The sequence below is a fragment of the Lycium barbarum genome, chromosome 9 (assembly GCF_019175385.1).
Source record: "Lycium barbarum isolate Lr01 chromosome 9, ASM1917538v2, whole genome shotgun sequence".
Taxonomy (NCBI): Eukaryota; Viridiplantae; Streptophyta; class Magnoliopsida; order Solanales; family Solanaceae; genus Lycium; species Lycium barbarum.
Window position 1 is genome coordinate 109,841,723 of NC_083345.1, and position 21,055 is coordinate 109,862,777.

At 36.4% G+C, this 21,055-nt stretch overlaps 1 protein-coding gene across 11 annotated transcripts; it reads left to right on the top strand.

The window, feature by feature from the left end:
* Positions 1-509: 509 nt before the first annotated feature.
* LOC132609375 (uncharacterized) lies at positions 510-20,143 on the top strand. Of its 11 annotated transcripts, none has more exons than XM_060323334.1 (5): positions 510-1,081; positions 2,004-2,172; positions 3,496-3,608; positions 3,689-3,796; positions 19,260-20,143. In XM_060323334.1, the coding sequence occupies exons 2-5, from the start codon at positions 2,025-2,027 to the stop codon at positions 19,269-19,271; spliced, it is 381 nt and encodes a 126-aa protein (XP_060179317.1). In that variant the 5' UTR covers positions 510-1,081; positions 2,004-2,024; the 3' UTR covers positions 19,272-20,143. The 11 variants fall into 11 exon arrangements, with proteins under 11 accessions (XP_060179317.1, XP_060179318.1, XP_060179319.1 ...); XM_060323335.1 differs by having other exon boundaries at positions 3,692-3,796; XM_060323336.1 differs by having other exon boundaries at positions 3,496-3,564; positions 3,692-3,796.
* Positions 20,144-21,055: the final 912 nt, after the last annotated feature.

Consider the following 21,055-nt stretch of genomic DNA (forward strand, 5'->3'; position numbering starts at 1 on the left):
ATTGGTAAGTAGACTAAATTAAGCAAAAAATGGTGGAATATGTCAAAAAAAAAAAAGGAAAAAAAAGATAAATAGAAATGGAGGCCATAGAGAGGTGCTACATCACATTGTCTATGTCTAGCTTTATATTATATATAGATTATGTTGACACATAGGGATGTATTTTTTTCTAATGGGCAATCACACCATTATATATCATGCGTTCCGCCATACATCTTTTAGCTAGCTTCAATTAGTCATACGCTCATACTAAAACCTAAAAATTACGATACCTCGAACGAAATAATAGATCATATCCTTATCTATGTCATTAAAAACAATTTGGTACTTCTCTGTCGAAAATATCATTTAGAAAAGAGTGAACTAGTTAAAATCTCTTGTAACAGAACATAATTTGCTTTTTTTTTTTTTTTTAAAAAAGAAGAGAATATGTTAAAATCTCCTAGGTTCATACTTATATTATTGGACATTCCTGTTACCCCTAGATCATAGCTCCCCCCTTCCAGCTCCCTAATTGAATATGTGACAAAATGTTTGAGATAACTTGTCGAGAAACTCGTGTGAGATGAAAAAAGTCTTAAAATTGAGTTTGCTTGACATTCAATTTTTTTCCATTTATATTGCCACATGAAATTATTTGGAGGAGCTTTTGGAGCTCGATATTTACATATCACGTCATATTCCTCCGCGGATATTTTTATATGAGTTCACGATAATCCAAGCGGTTCTGTAAACACCAAATACTTTAATGTTTTTGTTTTTAGTTCCAAAGCCATTAACCTATTCACTCTTTGGAGAAACCTAATTTCTTTCTATCTCATAAATTACTATTCCATATAATCAGTGAAAACTGGACCCACATAAGTTAACCGTTTATGTTTCTTGGAACCTGGTTTTCTTTCTTGTTTTTTTTTCCCGCTTTTACAGTTGGATTTGGAACCTGGTTTTTCTTTGTTGTTTTTTCCGCATTTACAACTTGTTTAGAAGAGTAGTAAACAATTACATTCTCCCAAAAAAAAAAAAAAAAAAAAAAAAGAATAAAAACAAACAGGCACATTTCTGGAATCTCCGCAGCATTACGGTAAGTATTTGCTTCTTGTTTTTGTCAATTTTATTTTCACTCAGAAAATAATCACGGATTGTAATTTTATTTGAAGTGAAATTCTATATCTGTTCATTGAATTCATGATGAGTTATGTTTTACTACAGTTTTTCAATTTTCTTTTTTTCATATTTTTCACCCGTATGTGTTTATTATATTATCATCAAGTAGGTGAAATGAGGTACTTTCACTGTATGTGTAATTGTAGTTTCATCAAGTAGCGGAAATGTCTTAAAAGAAATTGGATTAGTTTCCTGATTTTTGAACTTTGGATGATTTAGAGAGTGATTCTCTGATTCCTTTTGATGTATCAATAAGAATTTTATTAATAAAGCACATAGAAGATGCAATTCAGTAAAAGTAGCCGCTTTATAAATACAAAAAAGTCTATTAAGTTTTGAATTACATAGAGCTGAAATTGGTCCATCTTATGGTGTATTTGCTCTGTGGAGTCGTTATTAGTGTTTTTTTTTTTTTTTTATGCATCAGGGGTTACAAGGTGGGAAATTGAACCTTCACCAATAAGGTGAAAGTTAAGGTAGTCAACCAACTCAGCGTGACACTTTTTTTAGCTAGTTGTTACTAGTTTGATTGCGTGTATGTACTTTCTTTTTTGATAACCGTGGTGTTCGGGCCGCGCATCTCGACTAATTCCATGGTACTTGCTATATCCCACCCGTAGAGATATCGGGTAACTCTGTCCACGAAGGTTTGGACAGATAGGAAAAAATCACCTACCTTTTTTGCCTCTGGTAGGATTTGAACTTGAGACCTCATGGTTCTCAGCCCCACTTCATTGACTACTAGGCCATACCCTTGGGTGTGTGTATGCACTATCTTTTTGTCGTAAATATGAAATGATTATGGTTTTTCTTTTAATTTGGATTTGATTCTTTTCTAGGATGGTTCAGTTGGAGTCAGTATGTTGGTGCTTTTGGAAGATGTTATGGTACCAATTATTGCACTGTTTGATGGTTTTAGGATTGTGAAGATGGAGGGAGTTGACAAGTTGCTTCCTTTCATTGTTAATCAAGTTTCATTGCAAAGTTTACTTTGTTCTCTCTTCTGTGGTGATAATACTCTTTCTTGTTTGGATAACTGAAGTGTCTGGTTTTCTTACTGATGTAGTTTTTTTTTTTGGTCCTCATCACTATCCATTAATTTGACTTGAAAAGACAAGTTTTAGTAGGCGTTCGGTAAATATTTGAGTTGAAGTTGAACAAAAGATATCTGAAGTTGGAAAAAAAAAATATGTGGAAGTTGAAGTTGCTTTTTTGCATGAACTTCTCTTGGACAAAAAGTTTGTAAAAGCTAAAAAAATTTGATTGACAACTGGTATTTTTCTTGAAATACACCTTCAACTAGTATCTCAATATTTCACTCGAAATTCAAATATTGAAGTCTTGTATTTGCAAATACTTAGAGTGACACTAGTATTTGCTGACACTGAAGTTCGTGTTTACAAATATGGAAGTTCCGAGTAATGTCAAAGCAGGCCTTTAGCATATAGAGAGGAAGTGGATGCAGAGGTTTATTAGAGCCGACCCCAACTAGTTTGCGATTGGGGTGTAATCGATTCATTGATTGATTAGTTTATCACTGTCAGGTGATTCAATATCAGTTCGTTGTTTTTTGTGTCGGCCCCTTGTTGAATATGTATATTACAAGGATTTATGATATTTGGTCTGTGTCTATTCATTTCCATAATCCTCATAGTTTTTCTCGGCGGAGATTGTTATCAGGAATTTAGATGACGAAGGAAATTGAGGTTTGAAGATTTATGAAGTGAACCAGGTTTATCTTGAAGGATGGTGACGAATAGAGCCTTTAATAAGCTATTGTAGGAGGACTTATCAAAAACGAGAGAAATAAAACGGAGACTTTGTTGGAATACTGACTACAAATTTTATAAAATTTTAATTTTTAACAAAAATGGTGACAAACGAGCCTTCTGTCAAACTTAAATGTTAGTAGTTGTGTATCTCACACAGATACTAGAGTACAAGCTAACTGTTTCTATTGTGTGTGATTTCAGCTGCAAACATAGGGCACCAAAATAGAGTGAGAATGCTAGTTCTTGAAAAGTCTTTTCATCCAGAGGATAGCCCGGGTGTCAAAAGGAATATATTATCAGAGAAATCGTGCTTGTTCTTTATGTGCAATTATATACATAAGAACATTAAACTAGAAAGAAGGGAACCATCCGTGACTAGAGGGAAACTGATTCCCAAATTGGTTTAGGAGAGAACGTAACTTGCTTCCCCTTCTACTTGGAGTAGCTCATTTTTCCCTTTGTCGAGTACTTGGCAAATTTCAAACTTCTTTTCTAGTTCTGTCGTTTTACCTATTGAGCATAATATCTCAACTTTTTCCATATTAACTGGTTATTGCAGGTCTGCGGAGCCTTCGTGTATGGATATTGCTGTATTCATTTGTGTACATCTTTAGAGTGTTGAAAGCAGGTGGAACAGTTGTATTAGTAATAATTTCTCAATCTGCCAAAGTGGTAGGCAGTGAAGTCTCCGTTTATGCCATTTTGTTGTCTGTAATTTTTATGGGTGTGCAACTCTCTGTAATTCTGTATAGCAGGTAAATGCATACTTGAGCGCAAGTTATTGTTGGCAAGATCATTGGATATACAGTTGTTTGAATCTGGCCTCTCTTTTTTGGTTAGTAATTTCACCCATGTGCCAGGTATCCTGCTTATTATCTTCCTCCACATCAACTCCCTTGCCTCCTAGGTATGTTGTTGTTGTTGTTGTTTTAGTGCTGTTTATAGAATTGATAACTTGCTTCTCTTTGTTCTTTTCTTAGACTGTCATAGGCCTAATTTCATGGAATTTAAGTTTGGTGTGGCATTGTCATTATTTATGTGGATATTATACGTGTCATCTAAGCACCGAATATAGGTTATTAAATTTGTTAAGTTTTCAACTTCTTTGCTCACGACTTTAGTCTAGTGGTAAGAGCACGAGGCGTGATGTATGGGTTAAACATACATCACAGGTTCGGATCCTGTTGCTGACAAAGGTTTGGTATTTAAGAGAAGGGTAGAGGGGCGAGCCTAGGATTTACCAGCTGTATCAGTAATGAGGAAGTGCTCATTAGCAAAAATGTCTCGCTCATTCAGTATTCACTTGTAGATGAGATCAACGAATTACACTATAACCTCTTGTTAGCGGAAACGTAAAAGAAAGAACACAAGATTTAACATGGATCGGATCACTATGATTCTACGTCCACCACAGAACAGTTGCCTTTATATTATTAACAAAGGAAGGAGAGATTTCCCAATTACACCTAAGAGAATTGCTCTCTCAACATTCTACTCACTACAATAGATTGTATATTTTTGGGATGGTTCAACAATGAAGAATGGTCATCCTTTTATAGATGACTAAACTTGGGCTCCAAGCACAAAAACAGAACAGGAAAAATAAATACAAAATTTGCCCTCCACTAATTTTACTTGCTCCCCAAGTTTACTTGCTAACCAAGTATATTGGCATATGTGATTTACTACCACATTGTCCAAACCAACTCTTTCAATCTCCACTTTGGTTTGCATCACGAGCATGGGTATGAACAACTCCAGCCAAAACTTCTAAGCGTACTGGGCAACCCCGTTGTAAGAAACAAGAAAAATCAAGCCATTGTTGAACATACCACCTCCACCTAACAACTGTTGTCTTCGAAGTTGCATCAGTTGATGCGTACTCACGCTAAGTCCTTGCAGTGTGCAAACTTAGCGAGCAGGACTATCTTGGTCAACATGTCTGCAGCGTTATCGTCTGTGATAACCTTCATGACATTGATAGTTCCCTCTTCAACAACATCTCGAATAAAATGGAATCTGACATAAATGTGTTTAGTGCGCTTATGAAATCTTTGATTTTTAATCAGATGGATAGCACCCTGACTATCACATCTAAGAGTTGATTCCTGCTGAACCAAACTCAATTCTTCCACCAAATGTTCGAACCAGATAGCTTCTTTCACTATTTCCGCTACTGCCATGTGTTCTGCTTCTGTCGTAGACAAAGCGAAAATTGACTGCAGAGTCAATTTCCAACTAACGGCGCTGCCAACAAGAGTAAAGATATATCCAGTTGTGAAGCTCCTTCTGTCAAGATCCCCTGCACAATCAGAATCCACATAACTGAGAATTGAAATACCTCCACAACCTTTTCGAAAGGTCAGACCAACATTAGAAGTTGCCTTGTGATATCTCAGTATCCACTTGACAACTTCTCAATGCCTCTTTCCTGGGTTGGACATGTATATGCTTACCACACTTATAGATTGAACAATATCTGGACGTGTACACACCATAGCATACATAATGCTACCAACTGCGCTGGCATAAGGAACCTTTGACATATACTCCACATCATCCTCAAACTGAGACATTTGTAACTCTGAAAGTTTAAAATGAGGAGCTAACGATGTACTTACCGGTTTGCACGTATGCATATTGAATCTCTCGAGAACCCTTTTGATGTACCTCTTCTGAGAAAGATGTACAACACTATCTTCTCTTGAAATCTCCATACTGAGGATTTTATTTGTAGCTCCCAAATCCTTCATGCCAAATTCCTTACCCAGCAGTTTCTTCAAAGCGTTTATCTCTGTAATGTTGTTAGCGACAAAAAACATATCATCAACATACAACAGTAAATAAATCATTGAGTTACTAGACATTTTCTTGTGATACACACAACTATCAAATACACTCCTTGATAATTCATGGGTAGTCATGAATGCATCAAACCTCTTGTACCACTGTCTAGGGGATTGCTTCAAGCCATACAAAGATTTCTTCAGTTGGCATACATGATCTTCTTTTCCCTTAGCTAAGAAACCTTCAGGCTGATCCATATAGATTGTCTCTTTTAGATCACCATGTAAGAATGCAGTTTTGACATCAAGCTGTTAAAGCTCCAAGTCAAATTGTGCAACCAATGCTAGTAGCACGCGAGTTGAGCTATGCTTCACGACTGGACATAAAATCTCATTGTAGTCAATTCCCTCCTTCTGACTGAAATCCTTTGCAACCAATCTCGCCTTGAATCTAGCATCTTCCACTTCAGGAATTCCCTTTCTTTCTGTAGATCCATTTGTGTTACACCTCGAAAATTTTTTCGTTCATGAACAGTGAATTGATTGCCGAAGGGCATGATGCATGTGATGTTTTGATAAGTAAGAAATAATATTTAATGATTCTAAATGAGATTTCAAAGACATTGGAGGTAGGAGACGAAAGTTGTTAAGGAAAGCAAGGTATATGTTGTTTATCGGGAAAGAATTTCGAGTATCGAATTAATGATGACTTAATGGAATTTTGGAGAAGAGTTATAATGTCCCTTATATTGGTAATGAAGTGTTAAGTAGGTGTCAAGAAGGACCCATAAGCCAAATATGGGCATAAGCCACCCAAAAGGGCGAGTTAAGGAAAACATTTTCGGATGATCTGGTTTGGAGGGGCCAAAACGCTATTATAAAGTTGGAATTTGGGAAAAACACCACAGGATGAAAGTTGTAGATAATTGAAATAGCTTAAAAACCATAGGTCGTGGGCCCTCACAGCATATCGGGATCAAACGTTATGGCCATTCTACGACGGACTATCTGAGCAGAAGAGTTCTACGGACCATTTGACGGTCCGTAGAAATTTTTGACGAACCGTAAAACATTTTTACGGTCCGTAAAATGGACCCAGACCAGCGTAAAACGGTCACAGAAACTCATATTTTGCTGGGCAATTTTACGGTCCGTCAAACAGTTTGACGGTCCGTAAAAATGGGCGTAGAGTTGCCCGAAGGATCAGATTTCAAGCCATTAAAAAGAGGACCCAAGTTCATAAATTCATTTCATTTTCCACACCACTTCTCTCTAAGAACCCTCTAGAACCCACTCCAATATTCATCCACAAGAAAAATCAAAGGTAAATCAAGATCAACAACACAAAATTCATGGAACAAGGTGTATAAAACTTGATTGAAAGTTCATCTCTTTCAAGAAATCCCAAGGAAGGTGAAGAAGGGTTTTGGTGCAAAAGGAGGAATTCTACTCCAAGCTTGTTCCACTATCATTTGAGGTAAATTTCATGACTTTCCCATATTATTTAAGGTATTGGAAAGCTAGTATACTTGAATTGTAGAAAAGCATGGGAAGTGGGTCTTGAATGGATGAGATTATATGAAAATCATGAAAATGGATATGTTGAGATTACAAACACGTTATAAATGATATTTAAACCACGAAATAAGAATTAGATATGCGAAAACGCGATGATGAACCCTAAACCATAAATGTGAGTTAATTGGAAGAAAATGGTGGATTTTGCTAAATGTACATAAATGACGATTGTGGATTGTGATATTGTGAGTAATATTGTGAGTGTTGGGAGTCGAAATATGACATGGGAAAAGTAGTAGAAACGAAGGAAATGCTGCCCAAATTTTCCTAGAAATAGTAAGCACGTTTAAGTAATCGATTGACTAATGTTAATGCAACTTCTCTTGAAGGTAGAAACGTGAGCATCAAAGGAGAACAAGCAAGCGATAGAATAGTTAAACGTAAAAGGTATGTGAGGCTATTCCTTTATTTCTATGGCATGAATCCGATGGTATGATTCTCCTTTCTCTACGTGAATTCTCTATATATATCTCGGAAAGTCAAGAGCTTATGTATTTTGGGCATGACGGGGTCTTGTCCCGTCCTTATGTTTAGCACTCCAGTAGAGGCTCGTAGATATACAGTGTGGGTTAGATGGTCTCACGAAATGCTATTTAGTATAAATGTTATTTTGATGGCCAAGAGGCATATGTATATATATATAAGTATATATGTTTTATATGGAACATGACTTTCTTACGATTTGAGTATAAAAGTGATAAAAAAGTATTAAATGAGTATGATGAGACATAGAACGATTGGTGCTCGGTGGTTAGCCCCGGGTACCTGTCGCGGTCCCTAGTTGGGTCGTGACAAAAGTGGTATCAGAGCAGTTCAGTCCTAGGAAGTGTCTACGAGTCGTGTCTAGTAGAGTCTTGTTTATGGTGTGTTGCGCGCCACATCAATAAACAAGAAGCTACAGGGCATTTAGGAAAAATGACCATCTTTCTTTTTATGAGATCGTGCGATAGAGCTAAGCCATAGGAAATGAGATTCCTTATACTAACCCCTAATTGCAGCAGAAGAATGGTAATGATAGAAGAAAGCGATCGATAACAATGAAGGCTACGGAGGTAAGCCCCTTCGTTGAGGTTACGTTATCGAAATATGTAATACTATGATGATGAATGGATTGTTGTGAAAGTAAGTTAGTGTTCATATGATAGAGGAATTGATTAAAGGTGCCTTTTGATGATAAGTTCAGTTATAAGTTGAGAACACAGCAAATTGAATGAATCAGAATAAAGGTAAGCGATGGTACGAAAGATATGTGTCGAATAAAATAAGAATATTGAGATATGATTGAAATTTAAAGCTGAAGGGTGAAAAAGGGAAAGTAAATGGGAAGAGGTAACAGGGCAGATCGCTACAGGATCAGGTACATCTCGAAGTGTGATGTATGAGGTACGTTACGACATCTTTGTGCTTTTACTTGAAAATGGGAGCCCTGTGTGGCTGAGATATGTCGTATATACATATACATATATATATATATATATATATATATATATATATATATATATATATATATATATATTGGCCCTGTGAGGCAATACTGGTATTTGCTGCGTGCAGGTTTTGGGATAGTAAGAAATATAGAGGAAACTCTGCCAGAATTTTCCTAGAATCCAAAAGAGATAAGAAATAAGCTTGTAATATGTCCTAACAAGAAAAGATGATGTGCAAAAGAGTAATGGCAGAATGAGATTAAGCTAGAAGTATCGTTAATGACTACAAGAATTGAGCTAGATACTATTGAATTGATAGTAATGGCAGTTATAAGAGCGACATTGATACGGTAAAGAGAAATGCTAGAGTGAACAAAGGAGATTAATATGATAAGTTTATTAGCAAAATAAAGTAGCAGCATCGCGGAGATAGAGATACGAATATGAGGGGTTATAATGAATGTGAATACATTGGTGAGATAACTTATGTGGTAAGTAAAGTATAGGGAGGAAATGACTAACGACGTGACATGTTCTATATGAATAAAGAGTGAATGCAAGTGTGAAACCAACAAGCGAGCCCTGGAGCAGTAGATGAGAAAGCTTATAAGACCTTGTTAAAGGAAAGTCCAGCACAGAGGTTCTTAAATGACAAGAGATGATAGAAAGCAATGACAAAAAGGGAAGCCAACTTGAAAAAGAAATTAGAGAAAAGTGATATGGCAAAGTCGTAGTAGTTTGTGATTGGTATAATCAAGAGTAAAAGAGCATGGGACATAAGAGATATATGAATTAAAGGTTTGAAGGTGAGGTAACAGATTTGAGAATGGTACAAGTAAAATCCTAAAAGGGGGGAAGCGAGTAAAGGTAATATAAGTGTAGAGATTGAAGTAATAGACTCTAAGATATGACGGATATAGACTCTAAAACAAAGAGTGAGAGTTGTGCAGAAATAAGTCTAATGATGGGTAAATGAGTACGATTACGAATACAAATACGGATGTGGATACTTGTATATGTATAGAGATGTATGTACACGAATCACGCAAAAACGATTATGCGACTTGCAAGGAATAAGAGGTAAGCAAGAATAGTGTGGTCATGATACTCCGAGTCAGCTAAAGGAAAATACATGGTGAAATTTCGTAGAATCCCGAATAGTTTAACATTCGAGGACGAATGTTCCCAAGGGGGGAAGAATGTTACACCTCGAAAAATTTTCCGTTCATGCACAGTGAATTGATTGACGAAGGGCATGATGCATATGATGTTTTGATAAGTAAGAAATAATATTTAATGATTCTAAATGAGATTTCAAAGACATTGTAGGTAGGAGACGAAAGTTGTTAAGGAAAGCAAGGTATATGTTGTTTATCGGGAAAGAATTTCGAGTATCGAATTAATGATGGCTTAATGGCATTTTGGAGAAGAGTTATAATGTCCCTTATATTGGTAATGAAGTGTTAAGTAGGTGTCAAGAAGGACCCATAAGCCAAATATGGGCATAAGCCACCCAAAAGGGCGAGTTAAGGAAAACATTTTCGGATGATCTGGTTTGGAGGGGCCAAAACGCTATTATAAAGTTGGAATTTGGGAAAAACACCACAGGATGAAAGTTGTAGATAATTGAAATAGCTTAAAAACCATAGGTCGTGGGCCCTCACAGCATATCGGGATCTAACGTTATGGCCATTCTACGACGGACTATCTGAGCAGAAGAGTTCTACGGACCATTTGACGGTCCGTAGAAATTTTTGACGAACCGTAAAACATTTTTACGGTTCGTAAAATGGACCCAGACCAGCGTAAAACGGTCACAGAAACTCATATTTTGCTGGGCAATTTTACGGTCCATTTTGACGGTCCGTCAAACAGTTTGACGGTCCGTAAAAATGGGCGTAGAGTTGCCCGAAGGATCAGATTTCAAGCCATTAAAAAGAGGACCCAAGTTCATAAATTCATTTCATTTTCCACACCACTTCTCTCTAAGAACCCTCTAGAACCCACTCCAATATTCATCCACAAGAAAAATCAAAGGTAAATCAAGATCAACAACACAAAATTCATGGAACAAGGTGTATAAAACTTGATTGAAAGTTCATCTCTTTCAAGAAATCCCAAGGAAGGTGAAGAAGGGTTTTGGTGCAAAAGGAGGAATTCTACTCCAAGCTTGTTCCACTATCATTTGAGGTAAATTTCATGACTTTCCCATATTATTTAAGGTATTGGAAAGCTAGTATACTTGAATTTTAGAAAAGCATGGGAAGTGGGTCTTGAATGGATGAGATTATATGAAAATCATGAAAATGGATATGTTGAGATTACAAACACGTTATAAATGATATTTAAACCACGAAATAAGAATTAGATATGCGAAAACGCGATGATGAACCCTAAACCATAAATGTGAGTTAATTGGAAGAAAATGGTGGATTTTGCTAAATGTACATAAATGACGATTGTGGATTGTGATATTGTGAGTAATATTGTGAGTGTTGGGAGTCGAAATATGACATGGGAAAAGTAGTAGAAACGAAGGAAATGCTGCCCAAATTTTCCTAGAAATAGTAAGCACGTTTAAGTAATCGATTGACTAATGTTAATGCGACTTCTCTTGAAGGTAGAAACGTGAGCATCAAAGGAGAACAAGCAAGCGATAGAATAGTTAAACGTAAAAGGTATGTGAGGCTATTCCTTTATTTCTATGGCATGAATCCGATGGTATGATTCTCCTTTCTCTACGTGAATTCTCTATATATATCTCGGAAAGTCAAGAGCTTATGTATTTTGGGCATGACGGGGTCTTGTCCCGTCCTTATGTTTAGCACTCCAGTAGAGGCTCGTAGATATACAGTGTGGGTTAGATGGTCTCACGAAATGCTATTTAGTATAAATGTTATTTTGATGGCCAAGAGGCATATGTATATATATATAAGTATATATGTTTTATATGGAACATGACTTTCTTACGATTTGAGTATAAAAGTGATAAAAAAGTATTAAATGAGTATGATGAGACATAGAACGATTGGTGCTCGGTGGTTAGCCCCGGGTACCTGTCGCGGTCCCTAGTTGGGTCGTGACAAAAGTGGTATCAGAGCAGTTCAGTCCTAGGAAGTGTCTACGAGTCGTGTCTAGTAGAGTCTTGTTTATGGTGTGTTGCGCGCCACATCAATAAACAAGAAGCTACAGGGCATTTAGGAAAAATGACCATCTTTCTTTTTATGAGATCGTGCGATAGAGCTAAGCCATAGGAAATGAGATTCCTTATACTAACCCCTAATTGCTGCAGAAGAATGGTAATGATAGAAGAAAGCGATCGATAACAATGAAGGCTACGGAGGTAAGCCCCTTCGTTGAGGTTACGTTATCGAAATATGTAATACTATGATGATGAATGGATTGTTGTGAAAGTAAGTTAGTGTTCATATGATAGAGGAATTGATTAAAGGTGCCTTTTGATGATAAGTTCAGTTATAAGTTGAGAACACAGCAAATTGAATGAATCAGAATAAAGGTAAGCGATGGTACGAAAGATATGTGTCGAATAAAATAAGAATATTGAGATATGATTGAAATTTAAAGCTGAAGGGTGAAAAAGGGAAAGTAAATGGGAAGAGGTAACAGGGCAGATCGCTACAGGATCAGGTACATCTCGAAGTGTGATGTATGAGGTACGTTACGACATCTTTGTGCTTTTACTTGAAAATGGGAGCCCTGTGTGGCTGAGATATGTCGTATATACATATACATATATATATATATATATATATATATATATATATATATATATATATATATTGGCCCTGTGAGGCAATACTGGTATTTGCTGCGTGCAGGTTTTGGGATAGTAAGAAATATAGAGGAAACTCTGCCAGAATTTTCCTAGAATCCAAAAGAGATAAGAAATAAGCTTGTAATATGTCCTAACAAGAAAAGATGATGTGCAAAAGAGTAATGGCAGAATGAGATTAAGCTAGAAGTATCGTTAATGACTACAAGAATTGAGCTAGATACTATTGAATTGATAGTAATGGCAGTTATAAGAGCGACATTGATACGGTAAAGAGAAATGCTAGAGTGAACAAAGGAGATTAATATGATAAGTTTATTAGCAAAATAAAGTAGCAGCATCGCGGAGATAGAGATACGAATATGAGGGGTTATAATGAATGTGAATACATTGGTGAGATAACTTATGTGGTAAGTAAAGTATAGGGAGGAAATGACTAACGACGTGACATGTTCTATATGAATAAAGAGTGAATGCAAGTGTGAAACCAACAAGCGAGCCCTGGAGCAGTAGATGAGAAAGCTTATAAGACCTTGTTAAAGGAAAGTCCAGCACAGAGGTTCTTAAATGACAAGAGATGATAGAAAGCAATGACAAAAAGGGAAGCCAACTTGAAAAAGAAATTAGAGAAAAGTGATATGGCAAAGTCGTAGTAGTTTGTGATTGGTATAATCAAGAGTAAAAGAGCATGGGACATAAGAGATATATGAATTAAAGGTTTGAAGGTGAGGTAACAGATTTGAGAATGGTACAAGTAAAATCCTAAAAGGGGGGAAGCGAGTAAAGGTAATATAAGTGTAGAGATTGAAGTAATAGACTCTAAGATATGACGGATATAGACTCTAAAACAAAGAGTGAGAGTTGTGCAGAAATAAGTCTAATGATGGGTAAATGAGTACGATTACGAATACAAATACGGATGTGGATACTTGTATATGTATAGAGATGTATGTACACGAATCACGCAAAAACGATTATGCGACTTGCAAGGAATAAGAGGTAAGCAAGAATAGTGTGGTCATGATACTCCGAGTCAGCTAAAGGAAAATACATGGTGAAATTTCGTAGAATCCCGAATAGTTTAACATTCGAGGACGAATGTTCCCAAGGGGGGAAGAATGTTACACCTCGAAAAATTTTCCGTTCATGCACAGTGAATTGATTGACGAAGGGCATGATGCATATGATGTTTTGATAAGTAAGAAATAATATTTAATGATTCTAAATGAGATTTCAAAGACATTGTAGGTAGGAGACGAAAGTTGTTAAGGAAAGCAAGGTATATGTTGTTTATCGGGAAAGAATTTCGAGTATCGAATTAATGATGGCTTAATGGCATTTTGGAGAAGAGTTATAATGTCCCTTATATTGGTAATGAAGTGTTAAGTAGGTGTCAAGAAGGACCCATAAGCCAAATATGGGCATAAGCCACCCAAAAGGGCGAGTTAAGGAAAACATTTTCGGATGATCTGGTTTGGAGGGGCCAAAACGCTATTATAAAGTTGGAATTTGGGAAAAACACCACAGGATGAAAGTTGTAGATAATTGAAATAGCTTAAAAACCATAGGTCGTGGGCCCTCACAGCATATCGGGATCTAACGTTATGGCCATTCTACGACGGACTATCTGAGCAGAAGAGTTCTACGGACCATTTGACGGTCCGTAGAAATTTTTGACGAACCGTAAAACATTTTTACGGTTCGTAAAATGGACCCAGACCAGCGTAAAACGGTCACAGAAACTCATATTTTGCTGGGCAATTTTACGGTCCATTTTGACGGTCCGTCAAACAGTTTGACGGTCCGTAAAAATGGGCGTAGAGTTGCCCGAAGGATCAGATTTCAAGCCATTAAAAAGAGGACCCAAGTTCATAAATTCATTTCATTTTCCACACCACTTCTCTCTAAGAACCCTCTAGAACCCACTCCAATATTCATCCACAAGAAAAATCAAAGGTAAATCAAGATCAACAACACAAAATTCATGGAACAAGGTGTATAAAACTTGATTGAAAGTTCATCTCTTTCAAGAAATCCCAAGGAAGGTGAAGAAGGGTTTTGGTGCAAAAGGAGGAATTCTACTCCAAGCTTGTTCCACTATCATTTGAGGTAAATTTCATGACTTTCCCATATTATTTAAGGTATTGGAAAGCTAGTATACTTGAATTTTAGAAAAGCATGGGAAGTGGGTCTTGAATGGATGAGATTATATGAAAATCATGAAAATGGATATGTTGAGATTACAAACACGTTATAAATGATATTTAAACCACGAAATAAGAATTAGATATGCGAAAACGCGATGATGAACCCTAAACCATAAATGTGAGTTAATTGGAAGAAAATGGTGGATTTTGCTAAATGTACATAAATGACGATTGTGGATTGTGATATTGTGAGTAATATTGTGAGTGTTGGGAGTCGAAATATGACATGGGAAAAGTAGTAGAAACGAAGGAAATGCTGCCCAAATTTTCCTAGAAATAGTAAGCACGTTTAAGTAATCGATTGACTAATGTTAATGCGACTTCTCTTGAAGGTAGAAACGTGAGCATCAAAGGAGAACAAGCAAGCGATAGAATAGTTAAACGTAAAAGGTATGTGAGGCTATTCCTTTCTTTCTATGGCATGAATCCGATGGTATGATTCTCCTTTCTCTACGTGAATTCTCTATATATATCCCGGAAAGTCAAGAGTCTATGATTATGAATAGCTATATGAGATAAGAGATATGTTATGAGTCCAATGATGATAAGCTTGAGTCTAAAGACTCTAGAGTTCATGTTATGGCATTCCTATAACGCTAATGATGTCGTATGTTGTATATACTCACCTCATACATTGTTCCCTCTGAGGTGAGGCAGAATACTATTAAGTTAAGTATGTCTTGTATTGTATACACTCACCTTATGTATTGTCCCTTCAAGGTGAGGTAGAACATTATTAAGTTACAGATGTCTGTTATGGCATACACTCACCTTATACACTACTTCCTTCATGGTGAGGCAGAATACTTGTAGATGTCCATAATAAAGTCGGGGGATCACGACCCTACGTCACCCTGACAAAGTATAGTTGTCCTTGAGTTCTTATGCATGTATTATGGTGAGTATATAATGATGAGCATATTATGATGATGATATTACACCGCTCCTATATGGACGGGCAGACATACACACCACTATAGTGGGCAGCTTATACCCCGGACGCGGGAGGCCTGGACGCAGGCTATGATTATCACACCGCTCCTACATGGACGGGCAGCTTATACATTATCACACCGTACCTATATGGACGGGCAGCTTATACATTATTGCATACATGAGATGATGATGATTATGAGTAAGTCAGCATGTGCTATTTCTTCTATAAGTTACAGTCATATACAATTGCGTCCTTATTGATGCTTCATTCATCTCATTGACGTATTTTCATTGTTATGCCTCTCATACTCAGTACAATGTTCGTACTGACATCCGTTTCTTTGGACGCTGTGTTCATGCCCACAGGTAGACAGGAAGGTGAGCTTGATCCAGACTCATAGAAGCTAGCAGCTGATTTGAGAGCACTCCATTGTTCGGAGGTGCTTATGATTATCTTTTTGTATATATGTATTTTGGGCATGACGGGGTCTTGTCCCGTCCTTATGTTTAGCACTCCAGTAGAGGCTCGTAGATATGCAGTGTGGGTTAGATGGTCTCACGAAATGCTATTTAGTATAAATGTTATTTTGATGGCCAAGAGGCATATGTATATATATATATATATATATATATAAGTATATATGTTTTATATGGAACATGACTTTCTTACGATTTGAGTATAAAAGTGATAAAAGAGTATTAAATTAGTATGATGAGACATAGAACGATTGGTGCTCGGTGGTTAGCCCCGGGTACCTGTCGCGGCCCCTAGTTGGGTCGTGACAATTTGCATCCAACAGTCCTCTTCCCCTTTTGCCTTTTCACTAAGACCCATGACTGATTCTTGTGAAGAGACTTCATCTCTTCAGTCATGGCTAACCGCCATTGTGCAGCATCCTCGTAAGAAGTTGCTTCAACATACGAGGAGGGCTCCAGATCCTTAATATCTTCTTCTACAACTACGAACTTATATGCAATTAGGTTTGCTTGATCTATCAGGCGTTCCGGTCTTCATATCTTCCTCTTCTCCCTTCCCTTTCCAATTGTGTATGGTTCATAGAGAGCAAGTTCTTCAAGATCTACATCTTTTGACTCATCGTCAACCTGAGTCTCTTAATCCTTTTCCTTGGTAAGCTCCACTTGCTCGTTGCTCTCGTTTCCGGAAAACTCCATATAAACTTTACGAGGATTAAGTATAGAGGATTCATCAAAGGTAACATCTCTATTAACTACAAAATTGAGTAAAGACAAACACCAAAGTTTGTACCCTTTTACTCCATCCGCATACCCTACGAATAAGACCTTCTTAGACCTTGGTTCAAGCTTTCCTTCATTAACATGATAATAAGTTAGACACCCAAATACTCGTAAGTATGAATAGTTAGAGGGTTCACCTGACCATACCTCATTCAGAGTCTTAAAGTCAATCGCCAATACTGGAGATCGATTGACAATATGAGCAGCAGCATGAACTGCTTCAGCCTAAAATACTTTCGACATTTTGGCTTGTAAAAGCATACAACGAGACTTTTCAAGAAGAGTTCTGTTCATTCTCTCGGTAACTCCACTACGGTAGGGTGTGCCTGACAGTCCTGTCTTGAGATTCCATGAACCTTGCAGAAATCATTAAACTCTTCAATGCAAAACTCCAAGCCATTGTCTGTGCGAAGATACTTGATTTTGCGCTCCATTTGATTCTCAACCAAAATTTTCCACTCTTTAAATGCTTGAAAAGCATCACTTTTTACCTTAAAAAACGCACCCATACTTTTCGTGAGAAATCATCAATAAAAGTGAGAAGATATCTCTTTCCGCCCTTCGAGGGAAGTTTAGAGGGACCCCATAAATCTGAATGGATGTAGTCTAACACTCCTCTTGCCTTGTGCTTGCCAGTGCTGGAGCTGACCTTCTTCTACTTCCCTAGAATGCAGTGCTCACAAAATTCAAGTGTTTTGATATTCTCACCTTTCAAAAGGTTACGATTGCTCAACATCTTCAGTCCATGTGCGCTCATACGACCTAATCTCATGTGCCATAATCTTACCTTGTCATCATTAGATAACTGCACTATAGATACATTTGTAGAGCCAACAATGGTGCTTCCTGCCAATGTGTAAAGGCCATCCTCCAGCTTGTCTTTAAGCATGACTAAAGGTTCTTTAGTCACCTTCATAGTTCCTCCTTCACTCATGTATATGTAGCCTTGTTCATCCAGAGTACCCAGGGAGATCAAATTCTTCTTCATATCAGGAACATGATGGACTTGTGTAATAGTCCTCACGGCTCCATCATGGCAGCGAACCCGAACTGAGCCAATGCCAACAGTTGCACAAGTTGCATTATTTCCCATTACTACGGTTCCTCCACTTTTCTCATAGTTGCTAAACCAGTCTCTTCGGAACGTCATATGCGGAGTACAAGCAGAGTCTAACACCCATTCGTTTCCATAACTTCCATTATTGCACGATGTTGTAAGTACATAATCATTATCAGAATCATGTACCTGTTTAACTGTGGATGCACTCGCCTTTTCCTTAGACTTTGACGTTGGGCAATCTCGTTCAAAGTGTCCCTTCTTGCCGCACCCTAACAATCTGTGCTTTGATTTGCTCCTTCCCTGTGTGAGCCCACTTGCTTGATCATTTCTGTCTCGTTAAAAATGCCTCCTCACATCACTAGAGTTAAGTGCTTGCCGCACTTGCTCAAGGTTGATAGGCTCCTTACAATTTGCAACGGGCTATCCCACCCAAACCTACTGAACTTAGGAATGAATTTCTGGGTTTGGACTCCAGTGAAAAGCTGCTATATAATTAGAGTAGGGTGTGTGGGTTGGGGGGGGGGGGGGGGGGGGGGGGGAGGGGGAATTATCCACCGAGTTTCGAACCGTGCGGCACTTGGGAGATTTCTTAGAAATGATTATCTGTTTACTTCATACTGTGGATATTAATGTTTCATGAATTCGGGAAGCGGGAAGGAAATTGAGATGGGAAAGAATTCAAGAGTGATGGACTTGGTTAACCTTATTAATGAGGGCAATTGAAGGGGTATTTTGAGTGCTGCCTCCACTTTCTTGCCATCATTTTGAGAAGGATGTTGGTATTATTCATTTAAATATTCTTCGCAACATGCTTAGTTACCGAGATTTAATTTATATACATTGGCTGTGACACAGAGGCGTATGTATCCTTTTGGCTATGAGTCATCGTAATCGAGTATTTTCGACATAGAGTATAGATATACATGTGAAAACCCATTAAAATTTTAACAAATATTAGATTTGAATCCATAATATTAACAATACAGTGAGATCAATCATAAGAATCTTAAAGGTTGAACCCATCAAAGTTTAAATCCTAGATCCACCTCTGCATATAAAAAATAAATGCCAAACAATATGTTGTCAAAGAGCATTTGAATTAATTTTAACCGTCCACCAGAGGGAAAAGCGAAAGAAAATAAATAAATTTCCACTTGTATATTCTGTTTTGTACTCATCACGTGTGCATAGTTTATGGCTTTCATATGCCTAACTAGAAAACAGAGTTGATTTCAGACAAATTTGTATTTACATTTTATTTGGGATTCCCCCGGTGAAGGTTTTCCCATGATGTCCCTTGCAACTTTATGTCAGAAGACATGAAGAGGATTTATTCCATTACAATGATACGCTGCCTTTAACGTGTCATAAGATGATGTTACATGGCCCTTCATTATGAATTTTTCGGATGCATTGTGGAGTGCAACAACAACAATATACCTAGTATAATCCCACCAAGTGGAGTTTGGGGAGGGTAGAGTGTACACAGACCTTACCCCTACCTTGTAAAGGTAGAGAGACTATTTCCGATAGACCCTATGGAGCACCAGAGACAAAATCTATCGGTCTACTTTGTGAGTCAAAGAGTACAGGACTTCTGTGTATGCACCATGCAGCAGTTTCTTGCCGGCAATTGCTATTATTTTGTATGAATACTTTGTTTGCAGTGACTATCTGTACAACAGAGGTGATATTAGTATGAGTACTTTACGCGAATTTCTCAAAATACACTAAAAATTAGCAAAAATAAACTTGATGTACCCATGCCGAATATTTTCACACACTCATTTTGATATGTACAAATTTATGTAACATGTACTTTACGCGAATTTCTCAAAATACACTAAAAATTAGCAAAAATAAACTTGATGTACCCATGCCGAATATTTTCACACACTCATTTTGATATGTACAAATTTATGTAACATAGGTTGTTGAGACTCACACCTTTGACTCTTTATTTAGTTTAATATTCAAGGAGTCCGGAGCCAAAATGACATATTTTTACAGCAATTAGACCAAAATAGGCTGTCTTTTTTTTTTTATACCCAAATGGGTATTTCGTTGATCATTCAACGAAATACCCCAGTTACTGTTCATAGCAGCAACTCTTTTTTTTTTTTAAATTTTTTTTTGCATTTCGTGGAACAATCCACGAAATAGCTTTTTTTTTTTTTTTTTTTTGCTATTTCGTGGATTGTTCCACGAAATAGCTTTTTTTTTTAATTCTTTTTTGCATTTCGTGGAACAATCCACGAAATAGCTTTTTTTTTTTTTTTTTTTAAATTTCGTGAAAAAAATGATTTTTTTTTTTACATATCATGACACAATCCACGAAATAGATGTTTTTTTATTTTATTTCGTGAATAAAAAAAGAAATAGGAAATTATAATTTTTTTTTTGTTTTTGCATTTCGTGTATTAAAAAACGAAATAGGATAAATTTTTTTCTAATTTCGTTCGTATAAAAAGGAAATTGGAAAATATATATATATATATATATATATATATATTATTTCGTGTATTAATGAAGGAAGTTGATTTGTTTTTTTATTTTTTTTGCATTTTGTAATCTAATGAACGAAATAGGTTTTTTTTTTTTGTATTTAGTGAATAAAAAAACGAAATAGGAAATTATATACATATATATATATATATATATATATATTTTGCATTTCGTGTATTAAAAAACGAAATAGGAAATTATATACATATATATATATATATATATATATATATATATATATATATATATATATATATATATATATATATATATATATATATATATATATATATATATATTTCATTCATGTACCAATGAAATATTTCGTGGATTGTTCCACGAAATGCAAAATAAAAAATAAAAAAAAAACATATTTCGTATTGATTAAAAGCCATTTTTTAATTTTTTTAAAATATATTTTTCAAAAAACTTAGTGTTTAACTGTAAGGTTATTTTAGTCAACTTTATATATCGAGAAAATTAGTCAGCTTTATTTTCAAAAATTGAAACCGCAGAAGTGAAATTGACATTCACAGATACATTATCCCTGGATTTTTACGTTGAAATCTA

Bases quoted from the DNA above. Each gene is read 5' to 3' on its own strand.
- LOC132609375 (XM_060323330.1), top strand. From the start codon at position 2,025: ATGTTGGTGCTTTTGGAAGATGTTATGGTACCAATTATTGCACTGTTT. The intron at 2,173-3,495 runs GTGATAATACTC...TGGTTATTGCAG, and splicing joins ACTTTGTTCTCTCTTCTGTG to GTCTGCGGAGCCTTCGTGTA. The intron at 3,692-3,796 runs GTAAATGCATAC...CCCATGTGCCAG, and splicing joins TCTGTAATTCTGTATAGCAG to GTATCCTGCTTATTATCTTC.